Source organism: Diadema antillarum, unplaced genomic scaffold (genome assembly GCF_040938485.1).
Source record: "Diadema antillarum isolate AM-2024a unplaced genomic scaffold, OU_Dant_1.0 seq00002316_RagTag, whole genome shotgun sequence".
Classification (NCBI taxonomy): domain Eukaryota; kingdom Metazoa; phylum Echinodermata; class Echinoidea; order Diadematoida; family Diadematidae; genus Diadema; species Diadema antillarum.
This window is the reverse complement of record NW_027272938.1, coordinates 27689-46189: the sequence shown is the minus strand read 5'-3', so window position 1 is coordinate 46189 and position 18501 is coordinate 27689. Positions and strand designations below refer to the sequence as shown.

Sequence of the window (18501 nt, the reverse complement as noted above, 5' to 3'; positions counted from 1 at the left end):
TGCCAATAGTAACAACAAAAAATAAACCATACTACATGTAGTTGAATTGGAAGGATGTCTAATATTTTGTGGAGACAACCTCAGGAACTGAATACAATGTTACCTTGCTGTGCAGAAATGATTTCTCTTCTCTTTGCTACACATATTTTTTTTATCTGCTTAATTTCTCCTTCCCAACACCTGGGGGTATTGAGGAGTCAAAATTGATGTGAAAGTGAATTTTGTTGTGATAGAGCTGTCTACCTGCTAATACAGTGGACTCCCATTATAACGAAGTCCTCGGGACTGGCAATTTTCTTTTGTTATATCGAAATTTCGTTATAACCGAATGAATAAACAATAAAAATATATAGAGGTGATAATGTTGCAGCCCTAAATTTTACTTTGTCGTAACCGGAATTTCGATAGATGACCGTGTTCGTTAAAATGGGAGTGCACTGTACTGGTCAAATGACATGACACTAAAAAAAAAAAGGAATTCTACAAAATTATAGAGATTTATGAGACTTGCTCTCCTTGGCATAATTTTTTCATACTGTCAGCAAACTATTTACAGCAAAAAGTATGAAAACACACTTCCGGACCCATTTGCTAAAGATGTTTGCTGTAATTATAAATCACAACAATTGCAGTCACCATAGCACAACTGATCAGCAGCGAATGTGAAGTTGTTGCAATTATTGTAACATATAATGATTGCAAACATCTTTAATGAAATGGGCCCCTTGGTTACAGAGTTTTTGGGCTCCTTTTCCCCTCCAAGAAAGGACAATGTATGCAGTAACAAGTCTGACAGGCACTCCAGGTCTTTTCCATTGGTAGTCACGCCCACTTGAAGTTGGTGACAGCACCCATCCAGACCACTGTCGACGCCCACCAAGACTTGTCCACGCCCACCCAGACTCGTCCACGCCCATCCCAGCTTGCCCAGTTCACCTTGGTGGCTTGTAGCGCTCCCAGTGTCTGTGGTTCAAGTGGCTGAGGTCATCCAGGGTCGCGATGTCCTTCAGGTAGCGAGACAGCTTCAGGAGCTCACGGTCATGCTCCCGATTCTTATGTGCTTCCCGGAAAGGTCGTATCTTGTGGAGAGAGGCAGAAAGGCTTTAGAGTCCATTACCAAAAGACTACCACAAGACTACCCACTCGGCATGTCACATAAATACACAATGTCATGCAACTGTGCTGTGTGGAAAAATTACTCACTCAAGAGCTGCACAGCATCAAATCATGAAAACATTACAAAACATCCTAAAACTTGCAAGGGACATTTCGGTTTATTATCACACAAAATCAGAGGCATCTAACTTGGGTCAAAGATCAAACATATGCCCAATTCCCAGTTAATATGAGGTCTGGTTATTTTTGCTGCCATCAGATACTGTACATTTGAATTCAATAGGTAGATGTGAAAGACAGAATGTTCTGATTTTCAAAATTTGATGGTCAGTACAACAGTCGGGTGCAGCTCCACACCCTCACAAGTGTTTCTACGGGTCAAACTATAGAGAAGACAAATGCTCAGAATGAAGCAAAACTCTACCACTTTTCACTCTCAATAACTTATGGAACACACAATTGTGAGGAGATTGTATTCAAGAAACATGATTTATGTTACTTTTAGAACTACACAAATACCATAATTTGCATCATATGTGTTTCTAAACACACGTACAGATGAGTCCTTTTGTCATTTACCTTCAGGCCGTTCTGAGGATTCATCAGGAAATTCCTTCGAAGGTCATCAAACATGATGGTGTTCTTTGGAGTGTACTGTTCGTACTTGCCCCAAATCACCCCCAGAGGCTTGGTCTATCGGAAAAAATAAACGGGGATAAAATTCTGGGTAACAAGAACCAAACCAAAATGCACCAGAAATCTCCACATTTTCTATGTTGCCGGAAGAAACCTCACCATGTACAGTCAACCTTGCCTGAGTCAAATCTATTTGGACTGAAGAAATAGCTTCGCCTTTGAGAAAATTCTGAGAAAAAGACCTTTGACTTAGGCAATTATTAGATTTATGCGAGGCCAACCTAAGCAAGGTTGACTGTATTCATTGTTCACTCTCTATACTCTTTAAAATGAATAGGTTCTACACACCTTGAACTACAGTACAAGATAAAAGATTATTGTAACTTGACAAAGCCAAAGTTGTAACTAGATATGTCACACAACAGCACGGGCCAAACTTGGCAAAATTCCAGCATACTATGGCTTGCAGAGTTTACACACATAGCTTGGAATAAAGGCAATACATATTTCTGATTTAACAAGTGCCTAAAGTTTGCTGCAACCAACTTGTATTTTTTTTTAATTCTGTGAAATCACAGAGATAAAATATTACTACATATTGCAAGCAAAAATATTTACATGCTTTTATTTTTGCACTAGTTTCATGGCACTGGAAATGCATGAAAAGTTCCACATATATACAGTATATCTAGCATTATGTAGTAAATACGGCAAAAATCATATATGTAGGCCCCGTTTTGTCAAAAGATATAATCAATTATAAATTTCCTCAACACACAGGCTGCCACAGATTTATGATAGAAATCAACTATATAATCAATAATAACTCTTTATAAAATAGGGCCCTGAACTTATTTGTAATTGGTTACATCCAGCTGCCACTACAGAGCACTCCCATTATATCGAAAACGGTTATAACGAAATTCCGTTTACAACGAAATAAGAATTTAGGCTGCAACATTATCTTCTCTTAGTTTTCTTTTGTTCATTTGTTTGGTTATAACAAAATTTCAATATAACAAAAGAAAACTGCTGGTCACAAGGACTTCTGTTATAATGGGAGTCCACCGTATACTCAGGAATGCCACACATTTACACTTCAAAATCAGGGAGGTTCCAAATAGCAATGATGAAAATTCTTGTATGTTACATGTGCATGCATTTCAATAGGCTAGTATCATTCCTAATCACGGAGGGTTTCATATTCTCCTGCCAGGACCTGAAGAGAAATCTATAATTTTCAGGGAGCCTCATTCAGAATCAGGATGACTCTATGATAATCAGCTCTGCATACCTCAATCACACCGTACTTTTGTGTGTGCACAGTGATGCAGGCTCGGCTGTCCACCATGAAGGCAATCTTGTAGTTTGGATTACTGCTGACACCCAACTCCCTCATCTTCACCTCAATCCACTTCATGTTGGTAGCAGCTGCAAGCACAAAGAGAAATCTATTTGTCATCTAGTTAATATCAGAGCATCATCTCAGTTCTATTAGAGGCCTGGCAACATTTGTAAATAATGCTAGCATTGTGCAACATCTGTAAAAATTAGAGTCAGCCAATGGAAAATGCTTCAAAACAAGAATTTTCACAAGAGAAAAATTGATGCAATTACAGTCATTTTGGACATCAATGGGAGAAATATGAAAACCCTGTTCTTTTTCTGGACATGCTTACAACTTTTGCCAGCAAATGATACTAGGATAATTAACAACTGGTTCGATGTTTAAGAGTCTATATCTTGCTGGCTTCTTTTAATACCTACACTATACAAGATTCTAAAATTCCCATTAAGGCTTTGCATTTGGCCCATTACCGGTAGGTTTCTGATAGTTGTGGGTAGCACAGCCTTCATGCTCCCATCACTGTTGTGTAGTACAGTAGTTCCTTGTTGAGAAAACTTTAGAGAGCATGCTGCTGATTTCACATTTCCTTGAAATCTGTCAATATGTAGGCATCATGCCTCAACGTACCTTTGTGATGCAGGATGTATACTCATTTACACACATACAGAATAAGTCATATTTGCAGAATCTTCATGTGCAAAATATCTGAGCATGATTTAGAGGACATGAAGTCAAAGATAAACATGGTTATATTACAGAGTCTTCAAGACTTCATGTTACATGGTTTTATTGGTATTTTATTCAAACAGAAGATATCATGAATTTTTTAATGTTAAAATTTATCATTCTCATGCATTGTGTATGTAAATGACATTTCCTTTCAATTCACGTGATTTCTTAAGAGTAAATACCAATTGAACATAAAATGATGATGAAGACTGCAGAAAAAACAGAGACCCAGCAATTTGACAATGGTTACTTTGCACTCTATAGGAAATGAGGGAGCAAGAAACCAGTGTATCAACCAGACTCACACCAGATAGCAATGTCGTAGTCTTCGTAAGCTGCTGTCAAGAATTCATGAAGGTGTGGCCGCATCAGCTCCCGAGCATTTTCTGCCACAGAACGATGATCTTCAAAAGAGGAGATGAGCAAATGGAAGATTAAATTTTTACAAGCTCATCTGGTTATAGGTAAAGGTTGCAGAGAGGATGGAGGAAAAACTAGCATAGCTTTTAAGTGTGTGGTATACAATGTATATACTTGTATATGTGTAGATAGCAGAGGGGTAATATGATAAGGTGTTTGTCCAATTTATAGCATTTCTTAGACTGTAATGGAATGTTAGCAAAGGAATCATGCTAGGGAGCTACATTTGAATGTTACATTCAACACTTTAAAGGGTAAGCTTGTGCAGACTACATTGCATATGAGTAACCTTTAAAAAAAAAAAAGAATATCATTAACCCAGTATTTTGAAATAGAATCAATTCAGAGGATTGTAGGAAAACTTGTGGCAGATGAGTCTATAACCCCCCCCCCCCAAAAAAAAAAAAAAAAAATATATATATAGTCCTCTAGAATAGTCCTCTAGAGTCTGAGGTGCCACATCAGGTAAGCTGGACTCCAACGCAGGTGATTTACTCACTGCACTTCTTTAGAATAACAACCTGAACCAGTTTACAAACAAGAAACTGTTTAACATCTGACAATATTCTCTGTGACAGTAGCAAATCAATATCGCAATAAAGAGCTCATTTTCATAGTTTTCCCCTCAAATTGTGACATCAATCTCACAAATTGACTGTGAGAGGTGAGCACCAGACCGCCATACACATAGAATTTGGTCAGTTGGTCATTTCAAATGAGTTCAACAAAAGTGTCAAAAACTTATGATAAGTTGCTTTCAATGTGATTTACAGTTGCTGCACATACCAAAGAAGGTGTAATCGACATCAAGAACAAGAAGTTTCTTTCCGGGCCTGGATTCGTTGACGACTTTGATCTCGTACTCTCGCACACGTCGCTCCACTTTCTGCAAGTACTCCTCTCTGTTAACAGAGACAAGAATATCAAATCAGTTGAGTGCTACAAGGGCATTCAGCCTGTCTACATTCTACAGCGCTAGTGCCCTTCTGGCTCTTAATTTATTTAAAACAATTACACATCATCAACCAAGACTGATGTCCATGATGATCAGGGGGATATTCCATGCTAGGGCCGCAGAATGTTTTTAAGGTGGAGGGGATTTAGGTGGGCTGCAAGTCAATGATTACCATTGCCCTTTCGCTTAATAGACGGGAAGAATCCAAGGACAAAATCTTCAGTAAGTATCTTGTTTGAGCACTGTGATTTTTGCCAGATTTTTTTTTCTACTCCCCCACAACCCCCCCCCCCCCCCAAAGCTCAGAATGTCATAGAATAAGCCCAAAATGAATTAAAGATTACCATGAAGTCACATGTAACATCTTACTAACATGATATATGCTGTATGGTTAAGTGACAGACTACTGATGATCAAAGTTGTACAATTTGTATAATCAAAACTACCAGTATTACAAAGTATATTTTTGAGATGAAGGTAGAATGGACACACACACACAAAAAAACCCCCAAACAAACAAACAAACAAATTAGGGGACAGAAACAGGGCCAGAAACAGGAATATGGAACATACATGGAAAGAGATAGGAAAGTTCAAGATAATTACAATTCGTCAATACCACTTGGATGGACCAAGAACTCTTTTAAATATGCCAGATTTTCTCAATAAGCATCACATATTCTATTAAAAAGTCCTTTCCATTCACAATTTTGTAGGGTTATTATACAACATATACAGACAAATTTTTGACTACATCAAGTGGAGCAATAGTAAAAGACAGAGAACTTAATCAAAATTAGATATATGATAGAAATGTTGCGATCTTTATAATGTTAGGAAATGGTTGACATTCTTTTGAGTACACCATATTCAAACCTGTTCTCTGTGGCAACTTCTTCATCTTCGATATCGAAGTCGTCAACAACCTCGCCAATGTCAGCCGGCTTTTCATTGGCTGCCAGGATAGTTTCTTCCCTTGTGCCCATCATCATGATCTTGGTGTTGGGTTTGATGTTCAGAGCACATAGCTGGACATCATCTCCAGGGGGCTTCCCTACAAGATACAAAATAAACACATACACAATAACACACAGTAGAGCAATTATTGTAGATTGCTGTATGCACAGTACAAGACACATTACCACCTGCCTAAAGATGTGTTGTGCGGCGCGCTGCAACCAAAACGCTGCTGTGATGGTTCGTAATTACTCGGTCGCGACGCCTCGCACAACATGGTAATTAAATAAATATACTTAACAGGGTTCGAAATTGGCGATGGTCCGCTGGCCATTGGCCACCCAAAATCATGTCGGACTAGCTACAAATCATAAAATTCTGAAGTAACTAGTCCGTCTGGCTAGCCAAAATATTGCTTCAGTGTCAAAATTGATTCTAAGTAGTCCGCCTGGCTAGTTAAAAAAAAAGTTAAGTGCGACCCCTGCTTAACTCACTTATATAAAGTGAGGTAAGGTAACTTACCTTGCTTGATAATCCTGCGTTATAGCGCAGGATCAAAGGAGAGACAGGTAGGCCGGATGCCGCGGATGCCAGGTCGTGCTAGTCCCTGGCTGGTATACGCTGTGTCGCTGGTCGCTGTGTCGCTGGTATACGCTGTGTCGCTAGGTCGCTAGTTCCTTGGTTCGCTGTTTCTGGTTCCTTTTCTTGTTCCTTGTCTCTCTCTTCTTCAGACCTTGGTCTCCCTTTATATAGGGAGGCACAGGTTGAAGTAGCCCGCGCAGACAGCCGCCCTCAACGGGGGACAGGCCGCCCGCGCCGGGCCCGTGCGGGGGCCGGCACGCGCCGCACGCCCCAGGTGTGTGTGTGGGCGCGCGCGCGCGGCGTGCGTGCCACGCACCGGCGCACCGGCGCCCCGATCATCGCCCCGCACAGCACAATTGCCGGTCTTAAGCCAGGCACACTGCGCTGTACGGGCAAACATAATATAAACATACTCTGTATATATCCCTATGTTGCCTTATGCAACAGATGTTTCCCGACTAGTTGTGGATCTGATACATTGTATTGCAGTAACCCGATTTCCAGCAAAACACTAACAAACACGTGTCTTATACATGGAGAAGCTGCATATCACTGTATGTATGTACCATATTGTATGAAACCTGCTGTGTGTATCTATTTTGTGTGTGTGTGTGTGTGTGTGTATGTTTCTATGATGACAAAATAAAAATTGAGATTAAAGAAATTTGATATATTTAACATACATCGCTAAAGATATAAATTTATGTAAATTTTATTTTTATTATCTTAATATAAAAAAATACTGATTTCCGGCAAAACACTAACAGTTACTAACACGTGTCTTACACATGACATGGAGAAGCTGGATATCGCTGTATGTATGTACCATATTGTTTTGTACGAAACCTGCTGTGTGTATTATGTGTGTGTGTGTGTATGTGTCTACGACAAAATAAAAATTGAGATTAAAGAAATTTGATATATTTAACATATGTTGCTAAAGATATATGTATGTATTATTTTAGTATATAACTGCAGCAAAAAAGCTTAATTACGTGATCTAATACCGGGGGTTTTACCCTACACAACCACATATATCAATATAATCATGTGCAATGTGTGTGTTTTGTGGCTGAATGGTAAAGACACACGCGTGGTCATCGATGACGATGGTCATATGATTAAAGGGGAAGTCCGGACGATTATCAGCCGTTTCGTGTGTAAAGAACAATATTTCATGAACCTATCACCCTTTTCCCGACGACAAAAGACCATCAGATACATTTACTATGATTTTTTTTAAAAATAAGGTAATTCTTCATGTTCGAATCCGTCGCGAGCTGCCCTTCGTACTATCTGTCCCAGGATGCATTGCGCGTGACGTATCGGGCGCAGTTTCCTCAGCTGAGAGCACCGCGAGCGAAGCCCAGCTATATACGCATCGATCTCCCATTGCACTGCTGACTGCGATGCGGGCGGTATCTGCATGCCTACATAGGTGTGCCTTGTCGGCGCTACTATACTGCAGGAGACAGTGCACCGATTTAGGAGTGCTGTTGCCAAACGCTGTATTCCCTTATTCAAATAATCTTCGTTATATATCTATATAAAATCTTCAAAGATTAATGTAAAATAGTTGCAATGCTATAGCATTTTCGTTTAAATTGAAATATGTATGTATTATAATACTGCCGTACTTATTAGTGTCCACCCCATCACTTACAATGCATTAGCTGTTGTCGGGCTGTGCAGGCATACATTTACGTCTGCTGCTGCCAAGTGCTATATCACAATCCGCGATCGTTTTTTCGACTTCTGAGTGTGAACAATCTGAAATCAGTCTGTCAATGTCAGAATTATTGCCTCTTTTGTTGTCCGAGACTGTTGAAAAGTGTGTCTGACGGTGATAAAATACGACAGTATACATGTAACTTGAACCGAGGAAGAAACGCCAGTGCCAGCTTGGTACCGCCGCCGCGCCGCGCCGGTAACTACGACCAGCAGCCCAATACACACAGCGTAATCGGGCTGCGTGTTGTAGCATTCAGGATCATGTAAAGGTAGTATCGTGGATAGATATCAATTTAAAATCGAAATATTCCTTCAATTTGAAGACTTACTGTAAAGTTGAAGTATTGACAACACCCGAACACTTGACACATCGGCATTTTTTTAATGAAGCAATAGATCATGCCGCGTGCATCCGCTGTGTGGTCAGAGACTGTTGAGCGGTACGCTACTACCGCTTGCTTGGCCCGTATCACCGTTGCTCAAGCAGGGCTCCCCCGAGCCAGCTGACGCTCCAAGCAAAAAGCAATGTGAGGATGAAACGTCACGCTGTCACGTGATCTTTCTCGCCGGCGTACAGAAATCGAACAGTTACGATTCAAAATTAGTGATGCTAAAAAATCGATTGTGGCGAGTTGGGAGGGTCTTTTTCAATGAAACTTAGTCATTATGGTCCTTTATTTATGTAGATTTTGGTTAATTTTTTTCAAAATCGTCCGGACTTCTCCTTTAATGGTGCATTGTGCCATATTTGTGGTTGTATAATTTACTCTGCACTTTTTATTATGTTTAATTCTATAGACTATACATACAAAAAAAAAATGCAGACAACTATTGTAAATTAGATCTCTGGTACCGTTGTCTGAGATCGGTGCGGTGATATTTTACACCTCTAACAAGTTACTAGAACTACCCAACTATCTACCGATTTATGATACGCCGCATGCAGCTAGCTACGCGGCCGGCAACCCGCATGCTGCATGCTGCTGCAGCTAGCTGAGCTGCCGGTGGGTAAATGCAGCATGCAGCTGCTGCATGCTGCAGCTGCTAGCTGCGCTGCGCGCTGCGCTACCGTTCTAGCTTAGCTGCTGCCATGCCACGAGAGTGCACAGTGCCAGTGGCAGTGCACAGCACTGAGTTGACGTGATACTGATGATGGGCATTGTATCGCATTGTTACCTGGATGATGATGAGCTTAATTCGTAAAATCCTACCTTTCAGTTTCAGACCAAGTAGCTTCTGTCGGTGGGGCAATACCCCTGTCTTTTCATGAATAGCATCCTTCAAATCCTTCACGGTATCATTTCCACACACTTCGGAAAATTCGTACTCTTGTCCACTCCACTTGACAACAATCCGCATGGGGGCTTCCATCTTTGATATTTACATCCTCAGCCGCAAAATCTCTTGAATCTGCAAGTACATTTATATTGCAAAAATATTAAGTCATAAAAGTATCCAAGTAAAATCATTTGAATATTTTTTAGTTTTTTAAATTTCAAAAATAAGTTTTTAAATCTTAAGCGTGAATATTTGGGACTCTGTATAATAAAATACCCAGGCATCCCCTCCCACCTTATGACAGAAACAGCACAGAAAATGTATCATACCATACCCAAGCAGGGAATTCACAAGCGAGTGTATCATCGCTGAGTAACATGACGGATAGATTGTAGGAAGAGCCTGATTGTAATAACTTATCAACCGGAAAATGGCAGCTCAGCAACCGGCTGGTAGCGGAAGGGGCCATGGACAAGGGGAAACAAGCCGAAAAGATTCCGTGAGTTCAACAGGATTCAAGCTTTCTTGTTGTTATGATGTAAATTACAAGGTTTTGACTGTAAATATGTGGGTTCAGAGTTGAAATGAACGGAGCTGGGAGTCGAGTGGGACTGAGTGCAGTGTGCAGTCGGAGCGCTCGTCGCTTCGTTGAGTTAGGTCGACTTCCCGAATTCAGGCCGTTTCCTCTCCAACAAGGCCCAGCCTACTATTATAGGGGACTATGCTATGTATTTATAGTGCTTGCAGGATATTGGAGATTAGTGTGGGATTCCGCTTTTAGAAATGTCTCACATGATTGATTAGTATATATGGATTGTAGCTATCTAATAATGTTATGTTGGTGTCAGATACAACGTTACAAATTTACATTTAAATGTTTCGTGCATGACCATTGAATATTAAACCAAGACTCACGCTACAAGGACTATTTTAAACAGAGCAACATCGCACACTCTCATTTCCTCCTCGTTTGGTTCCAGATGGAACATTTAGGAGTATTTTGAAGAAGAATTTAAGGATGGTATTCTGAAAATCTTCGTAAGTTTCTTCCTACACATTGTAAGTCAGAAAGTTTAGAAGTGCTAGGAAAGACAGAATTATATTCTGAAAATTTTTTTCTAAGATTAGACTTCTATGTTACTAGAACTGTTTCAGATTCGTATTAAAGAAGAAACTTCTTAATGCAAATCAGGCCATCCTTATCCTTTCTTAAGCCAATATGAAATGCTGTATCATATGAAGGAACCAACCAATGACAATTTCATATCATGATGTAGGGTTAGATACACGTGTGTGTGATGTGCATGGCATGTCCCCTCTCTCATGCCCATGTCGCGTATCAAAGTACATGTTGGGCGCAGTGAATGACAAGCGCCTATCACGATGTTTTGCAGCTTGCTATCTTAACAATGTACAGTTGTACTTAGGACAGGGGTGGGGCTTCCCTAAATATCTTTCTAAAATTCTTTCCTAAGTGCATTCTAGAATACCAATTTCTTCCTATGTCAGAAATTTGCATATCTCATCCTCATTTGCATATCTTCCTAAGTTTCTTCCTAAGTTTAGGAAAAAACTTGGGAAGACACTCGGAAAGACACTTTTGTAGGAAGGTTTTCAGAATACCACTTAAGAAAAAATCCTGACTTACAGTAGGAAGAAATTTCTTCCTAGGAAGGATTTCAGAATACCACCCATGGGCCTAATTATTAATCCAAATTGGCAAATAAGAAATCTAGATCTAGATCTAACTTATTGTTAGGTAGATGGGTGGATAGGTTTCTAGTGATATGTAGTGGGTGGTTGAATTTTTGATGGCTTACATGTACCTTCCATGTCCATGGTAAAGCTCAAGTTCAGAGAGGGATTTTAGCCCTGCTTTACTAATATTTTAAAATTTTATGTTTTTAAATAATATATTTTAGATTAATATGTTCAAAAAGGTGAAACTGGTCACCCAAGTCACTGTTGAGTTTGTTTACTTTCCTGAAAGGGCTATTCTTCTTCTACATTATTCTTGAATTTGGAATCATGAAATGAATGGGAAAGTTTGATTTCTGCAGTTTTTCTACTACCTTTTTTTTTTGTAGAGTGGTGTGATTAGAGGCCCCTTTTCATTTCTTAAAGATCTTTTACACTTCACTTTCAGCTCTAATAATTTTTAAAGGATAATGCTACTGCTTTGAAAGTTGGCATTAATCATGGACAGAATGTGTTAAGAGAGCATGCTCATTATCAGCTTAATCTGATGATCCCTTCATTGGTGTTGTGGTTTACATCCTGTTTTTTGTCCCATTCATCCCTATTTAAGTGAGCATGGCTTGTCAGAGATTAAGTGCTTGAATAAACCCTATATACTTTAGAGCCTCTTTTCTCAGTTCATACTTTTCCAGAGTACCCTCATATATATTTTCTTTGCAATATTTAGATAGGTTTATCTTCTTGGAGAGTCCATTTGAATTGAGTGATTATACACCATTTTAAAGCCTATAGTCTGTTCTTTCAGAATCTGCCCGTACCTAAAATTCCATGTCTGGCAACTTTTTGTTGGTTTTGTGAAGCAGGGTAACATATTGAATGGTCTGCATGAATACTGGTCAGTGATTGAGCATAATGCACACTCAGGTGACTAATGCATCATCCAGGATCAAAATTGTTTATTGCTTGCAGTAACATCATGTCAAGTAATATGCTGCTGACAGGGTTAGAATGAATTATTGTATTAACAATCTTACCATCCCTAAATTGTAATAAAACACTTGACACTAAGTTTACAGTCCCTTGAAAGTTACAATAGTTTCCCTCAGCACCGTGCACTTTGGAAAATATGATTCCTGTGGGGATGTCAAGTGTTACATTGTTCCTCTTAAAAGGCAATATTTGTACAATAATAGTCCTTCATCTGTTTGGCTTTCATTTGGGGTAATATTGGCCACAATGTATGAAGTGAGAACACTGCTTAATGTAGACAAATCAAACCTCCCCACCCATCTTGATTCAGTGTGGACTATTGTACTATTAAATGTTTAGTTCGGAATAACCTGTTTCTCAGTCAGTTGATGACTTCTAGAGTTGGTAAAATCATAGAGCATCATTTTCTGAAATATAATGATTTTCTGCAGCATTCTATGCTACATGATGCTCAACTAAAAATGACAGGCACATGGTGTATAGAAGATACAGAAGATACAGCTTCAGTCCATTTTCTGTGACTGATAATGTACTTGAAAGAAATCCAACATGAAACTTACATATGTAGTGGTAGAAAACCACTTGGAATTCTTGACCAAATTTTAGTTTTATTCTGCACTGTGTATGATATACAGTAGAAGGCATGATACACATTAGAAATTGTTTTCAGCAAGTGCACTGTACTTCTCAGACAAAATATCTTTCGTCAAATACAAACGTATCCTACAGCTCTGTAGATGAGAAATATGTATGAACTAAAACTTACTTTTTATATTTAACCATTTGTGTTCTCCCATTCATTCATACAGTATCTGTTGTATTTTTTTTTTCAGGAATTGAGATGTACAAATCAGTATTTACTGCATACCATGGTAATCTTTCATTGGAGTAACACATTTCAATAAGTGTCTTTCAAAATGCAGACAGTATTACCCAATGCCATATCATGTGATGAAAAAATACACAAACTATGGTATTCAGCAGTCGAACAGTGCATTATTGTGAGGATTGCAGAAGTGATGCTGTTGTTGTCAGTACTCATGTAGTGTATGATGCATGCAGTCCTTTCTGAAATACTGCCCTCTATCAGCCATAGCAAGCAAGGAGTTGAAATTTTGCCTTTCCTATGGATACTTTCCTCTGTTTACAAGGAGTTGGCTGGCTTAGAGCTCCATCATAAGCACACATGTTGAACTGTTTTCTGAATAAGAGGAGGTTTCATTTTATTACCATCGTAGATAAATATGTCAAATACGGTATGTCTCCCTGTGATTATGGATAATTAGAACAGTGTGACAGTAGTTGATACTGACATTGATCAGCGTTTGTGAGTGGGATGAATCATACAATTTGTACCACAGTCATATCTTAGTGGGAGTTTCTACTTGTATTACCTCGCATCACCAATTTTTTTATTTCATTTTTTAAAATTCTTTACCTGCATCCTCTTGTATGTTACTACTTACCCAAACTGTTACTACTGAACAATAACGTATGTGGTGACACTGGGTAATGCAGATATGAGTAATATGAGGGAACTTGCAAAGTGCAGTGAACCAGAAAGTTGCAAATTATAAGGTCACAGACATGGTCGTGGGCATGCTGCCTTAAAATCCGTCCTTGAATAACATGTGGAATCACCTAGTAAGACTTTGAGACCTCCGGTCTGCTCTGTTCCTGCTGAAAATCATCCCTCCTATCACCGGTGTAGCAACCACCTAAAAAGGTGGATGACTACAATGTACCACCCTACATTACTATACCTCGCATCACCTACTATCTGATGTGTTTCTACTACACACATTGTAAGTGAAAAGTTGAGGTGCCTGTATCACCATGCATCAAACCTCCCTAGAATTTTATCGTTCAGTAGGAACACATTCTCATACAATGTAGGAACAGGGCCCTTTTGCATAAAAGTTACAATCAAACATACAAAGTCTGTGTATCTTCAATTCTGATTGGCTTTTCTACCTGACTTGTGTGTTTTTGTTTGTTTGTTTGTTTTTTTACTTATGTTTGATTGTATTATGCAACAAGGCCCAGGAGAGGAACTGCTGAATATACACGTAGCCTCTGATTAATGTTATGTTATACCATGGTAATGGTAATATTGCTACATTTCTCAAGCACTCACATTTTATAATTTAGTTCTTCTTGGCTCTGCTTTAAATACAAATTAAAAAATGAAAGAGATACTCGTGAGATAGGGCTTACACATCATAGTATATGAATCTTTGCAGTTTTTGACTAAAGGGGTAGCTGTGATATGTTTAAACAAAACTGTACTTGAATCTTGTTTTAGAAAGACAAAGAAGGAAAATCATCTAAAATTTTTAACGAAGTAATGATTACATCGTACATCCATGTAGTTTCTTAGTACAGCATTAGGTAAACACAACAGGAACAGAGAAAGGTGAAAAAAAAACCAAGAGCAGCAAAGCAACAACAAAATAATCATTTAAGAGAGTACAATGACACTGCACTGTCATGACTCAATAATCCAAGGTACTAGATGAAGGAATTCATTGCATGTATGCAGCTGCATATCATGAAGGCATGGTTGGTAACAAATTTCCAAGGTCCTGCTTCCAGACCGCACAGGGTGAGTGTATTTTGTGCCAGGAAAAAATCTTTCAGAGTTACAATGTATGACAGTATGCAGCCTTACAACCCACTTTGCTTTGCAAGATTCGTACCAAAAGAACTCTTTTTGTATAGATTCATTCACAGATTTTGGTGTGTTTATATGTCAAATGTAATTTGCTACATATTTTTCTTTTCATTGGAGTTTGTTTTTTAATACAATTGTAGGTAAAATCAAAAGTAGGCGAAGTGAGTAGAAGGTCTATTAGTATACCTCTGTGTGTGTATGTGTACATCATGTATTCATATTTATCGAAGGACAGTGTTTGGAAATTTCTAGAGAGTTATCAGTATAATGTTTTTACTGCATACAATGCCCTCTAGTGGTCCTATTCATAATGTTACCAAGGCAGTATGGTGTTTTTCTAGCTGCACTATGTTGCATGGGCTGGGAAGAGGCAGTTACAGTAGCTGCTTCCAAGCTTGAAGTACATTTCATGGGCACAAACCTCAGGACCACTGTTATTACTTAATTCCATTGGTAATATGCATGATAGTGTCACCTTTGGGTGTGACAGGATTAAACCAAAATGTGATGCTACGATATTAAAAATATGTAACTCACCTGTCGAGGCTCCTGTTGATTTTGTTGATGACTCGCATCATCCTGCCTCCCAGACCGCAGTCTGCTACAAACATGTGCCATCAGTCCCAAAGACATCCCCGCCATTTCAGACTCTGGCAGCGAGGGTGACAGGAGAGCGCAGCGTCAAGTTTGCTGTTAGATGACCAAGTGAGGCGCAGAACAAACCAGGGGGAAATATTGCTGGAGCTGCACCGATATCGAGACCAGGGGTGATCCGAGTGGAACCAGTGGTGTGAGACTGGCCAGGGGGAAGTACAAGTGCAAGCCTGCCTGTTTCACCACCGCTCAGGAAATGAGAATTGGCAGCGGATTGGTTGAACTCTGCCAGCTCTCTACCAAGGCCAAATACTGGTCTGTGTCCATGTCCTGTTCACCCACTCTTTTTCTCTTTTTTTTCACTGTCATGAAGCCTGCCAGCAAATCCTACAAGTTGCGCTACTGGGCTATCGTATAGACTGAAGTACACCGTGTACAGTGTACCTGTGTTTTTCCTGTAAGAGCCTGGCAACATTTACTCCTGTCCAATATCTGCACAAACCATCTTCGGCCGCATCCCCCCCCCACCCCCTCCCCCACACACATGCGCGCAACATGTTAAACTATCAAATACAAGCAAATGGATCTGTGCGTTTTTAAGTGTCTGGTTGGATCAAGTTTACATGTATCTTCTGATTGTCGTCATGATTTGTGATTCTCTCCACTCAGCCTGTGTGAAAGGCTACTTCCATCAACAGCTGCAGCAGTCTTAAATGCATTGTGTATGGCTACTTTTTTATGTGAACTTTCCCCACTTTTTGTTCATAGTCTGCCCTTCAGTTTTTGATGTGTTGACATGATCAGCCAAACAAACAAGCCACATACATCAGAGTGATGCTGGTGCAAGCATCTCACTGGAGGATAATGGACCGAGGAGATCAGATCAAGAAGAGGATCATAAGCTTCAAGTGATAACCATAAAGAGATTTTAATGCTCTTTCTCTTTCTCACAAATTGATAAAATGCATTTTTTGATTCTGACTTTGGATGAATCAGTAAACAGTGCCATGTGTGTGTCCAGTTTTGTTTCAAAGGAGCAGTGTATTATCTGTGTCACTGGATGAGGAGTGTCAAGCCAGCAAGGCAACCACACTGTCATCAGTGTCTAAAGTGTGGATATCAAGTGGTGTTTAACTTCTGTGCTATTATCCAGTAACTTGTAATGGTATGTTACATAATGGGCACAGAGTTGTGATAGCAGGCTTGCCATGATTGCGGGATCATCAACTACACACACCCATACAGGTTACGCTTTCATTGGAATTAAGCCATAAATATGTGGGTATTTCTACAGTTGCCAACTTTTTCCTGTTGGAGTGACAGCAGACAATTTTCCTTGTAGTTTTTATATTTGTGGAAACATATCATGGCGTGGTACTGAATGCAGTTATTTCCTTCTGCAAAAACATCGTTAAAGCTTAAAAAAACTTATAATCCTGTGAGACAGGAGTACTTCATTACAAGGTAGAGGAGATCTCAGCAGACTTCTTTCATTGGGATTTTTAATTGAGGAATACTCAATCAAGGATAGTTGGCCAATCACAATGGATGATCCTAATGCAAACAGGAACAGGCAAAGCTTTCGAGCCAAGCAGCTGAACCGTCTGTCGGGTGTCTTCAAACCGATCGTCAAGCACCGGCCGATGAGCCTTGGCAATGGAGACAGGGGCCTCGCGCGATTGCCGCTGCACTTCTCGAGAATGAGCAGCAGCAGCAGCAGTGCTAGCAGTTCTGGAGGCAGCCGCAGCAGCGGGGTCAGCCGTAGCAGTGGTGGCAGCCGCAGCAGCGGGGGCAGTGGAAGTAGTGGTATCAGTCGAAGCAGTGGGGGTTCTTCCTCACGGAGTAGCAAGAAAAGACCTGCCCCTCTACCACCTGCCCACCTAGAAGTGTCCCCCTGTGGGTCTCCCAGTCACTCCCCCAGAGCCCCCCGCTACCGACCGGTGTTACGGGTCGTTAAAACAAAGCCGAAACTCAAAGGTTTGGTAAGACAGAAACGCCCGCCCAATGTGGTAGGGTGTTTACAAGTATGTAGGCCTACATTCTGTGAAGTCAATGTAGAATTTATTTTTAATCCTCTGATGATAATGCTCCTGTAACATACAGACTATGTATCTACGAAAACAAAATGAATTGTATGTTGGTACTTTTTATTGCTTATTGTATTTCAGGCTTTTCATTAAAGGTCCTGTTTACCTTTGGGAGCATTGATTTAAAAAATTTTCAAGATATCACATTTGATGCATACATGTATATGTAGGTTTGTCGTATTACAAAGTATCCTACCATATACAATTTTTGTCTTAAAGCCTAAAATATTTAGGAGATATCAGTATTTTTCTCATTAAACTTGAATTTTAGATGGTTTAGTCTGGAACATTTTTCGTAACTATTGTGCACATTTTGTGTATTTAACAATACTTAAATTGATACGGATTCAAATTTTTACGGTGGTTGTTTCTTTCCCTAACTCACATTTTAGAACTATTTTAAAGCACTAATGCTGGATTTTTGCTTCTCCTGCAAATGGTAAATTATGCCTTAAATGTTGTGAAGACTTGCTTTCACTTTTGTTCTACTCACACTCGAATAATTTGTTTCGATTTGATTTTGTTGTTCTTAGCGTCATTTGATCTGAGTAACCTTTGGGTAACCTTTTCCTTACAAGCATCTGTTTATCCGTAGGTTATCCACTATGACAGTACATGTCAATAGTATTGTCTCTGGCTTTTTTTTTTAATAACAATTTTGTACATTTGTCAGTGTTGTGATGATTATTTTATCAACTACATGTTT

General features: G+C 39.5%; 1 protein-coding gene across 1 annotated transcript; it reads right to left on the bottom strand.

Moving 5' to 3' along the window:
* Positions 1-744: 744 nt before the first annotated feature.
* Positions 745-9845, bottom strand: LOC139714560 (ubiquitin-like domain-containing CTD phosphatase 1). Its single transcript, XM_071626254.1, has 7 exons — positions 9686-9845; positions 6081-6258; positions 5036-5151; positions 4135-4233; positions 3047-3183; positions 1696-1809; positions 745-1079 (listed from the first exon to the last, which is right to left on the bottom strand). The coding sequence occupies exons 1-7, from the start codon at positions 9843-9845 to the stop codon at positions 933-935; spliced, it is 951 nt and encodes a 316-aa protein (XP_071482355.1). The 3' UTR covers positions 745-932.
* Positions 9846-18501: the final 8656 nt, after the last annotated feature.

Coding starts and splice junctions, on each gene's coding strand:
- LOC139714560 (XM_071626254.1), bottom strand. CDS start 9,845: ATGGAAGCCCCCATGCGGATTGTTGTCAAGTGGAGTGGACAAGAGTAC. Junction 4,234..5,035: donor TGTCGATTACACCTTCTTTG/GTATGTGCAGCA, acceptor CCTCTTTTGAAG/ATCATCGTTCTGTGGCAGAA. Junction 1,080..1,695: donor ATCCTCAGAACGGCCTGAAG/GTAAATGACAAA, acceptor TCTCTCCACAAG/ATACGACCTTTCCGGGAAGC.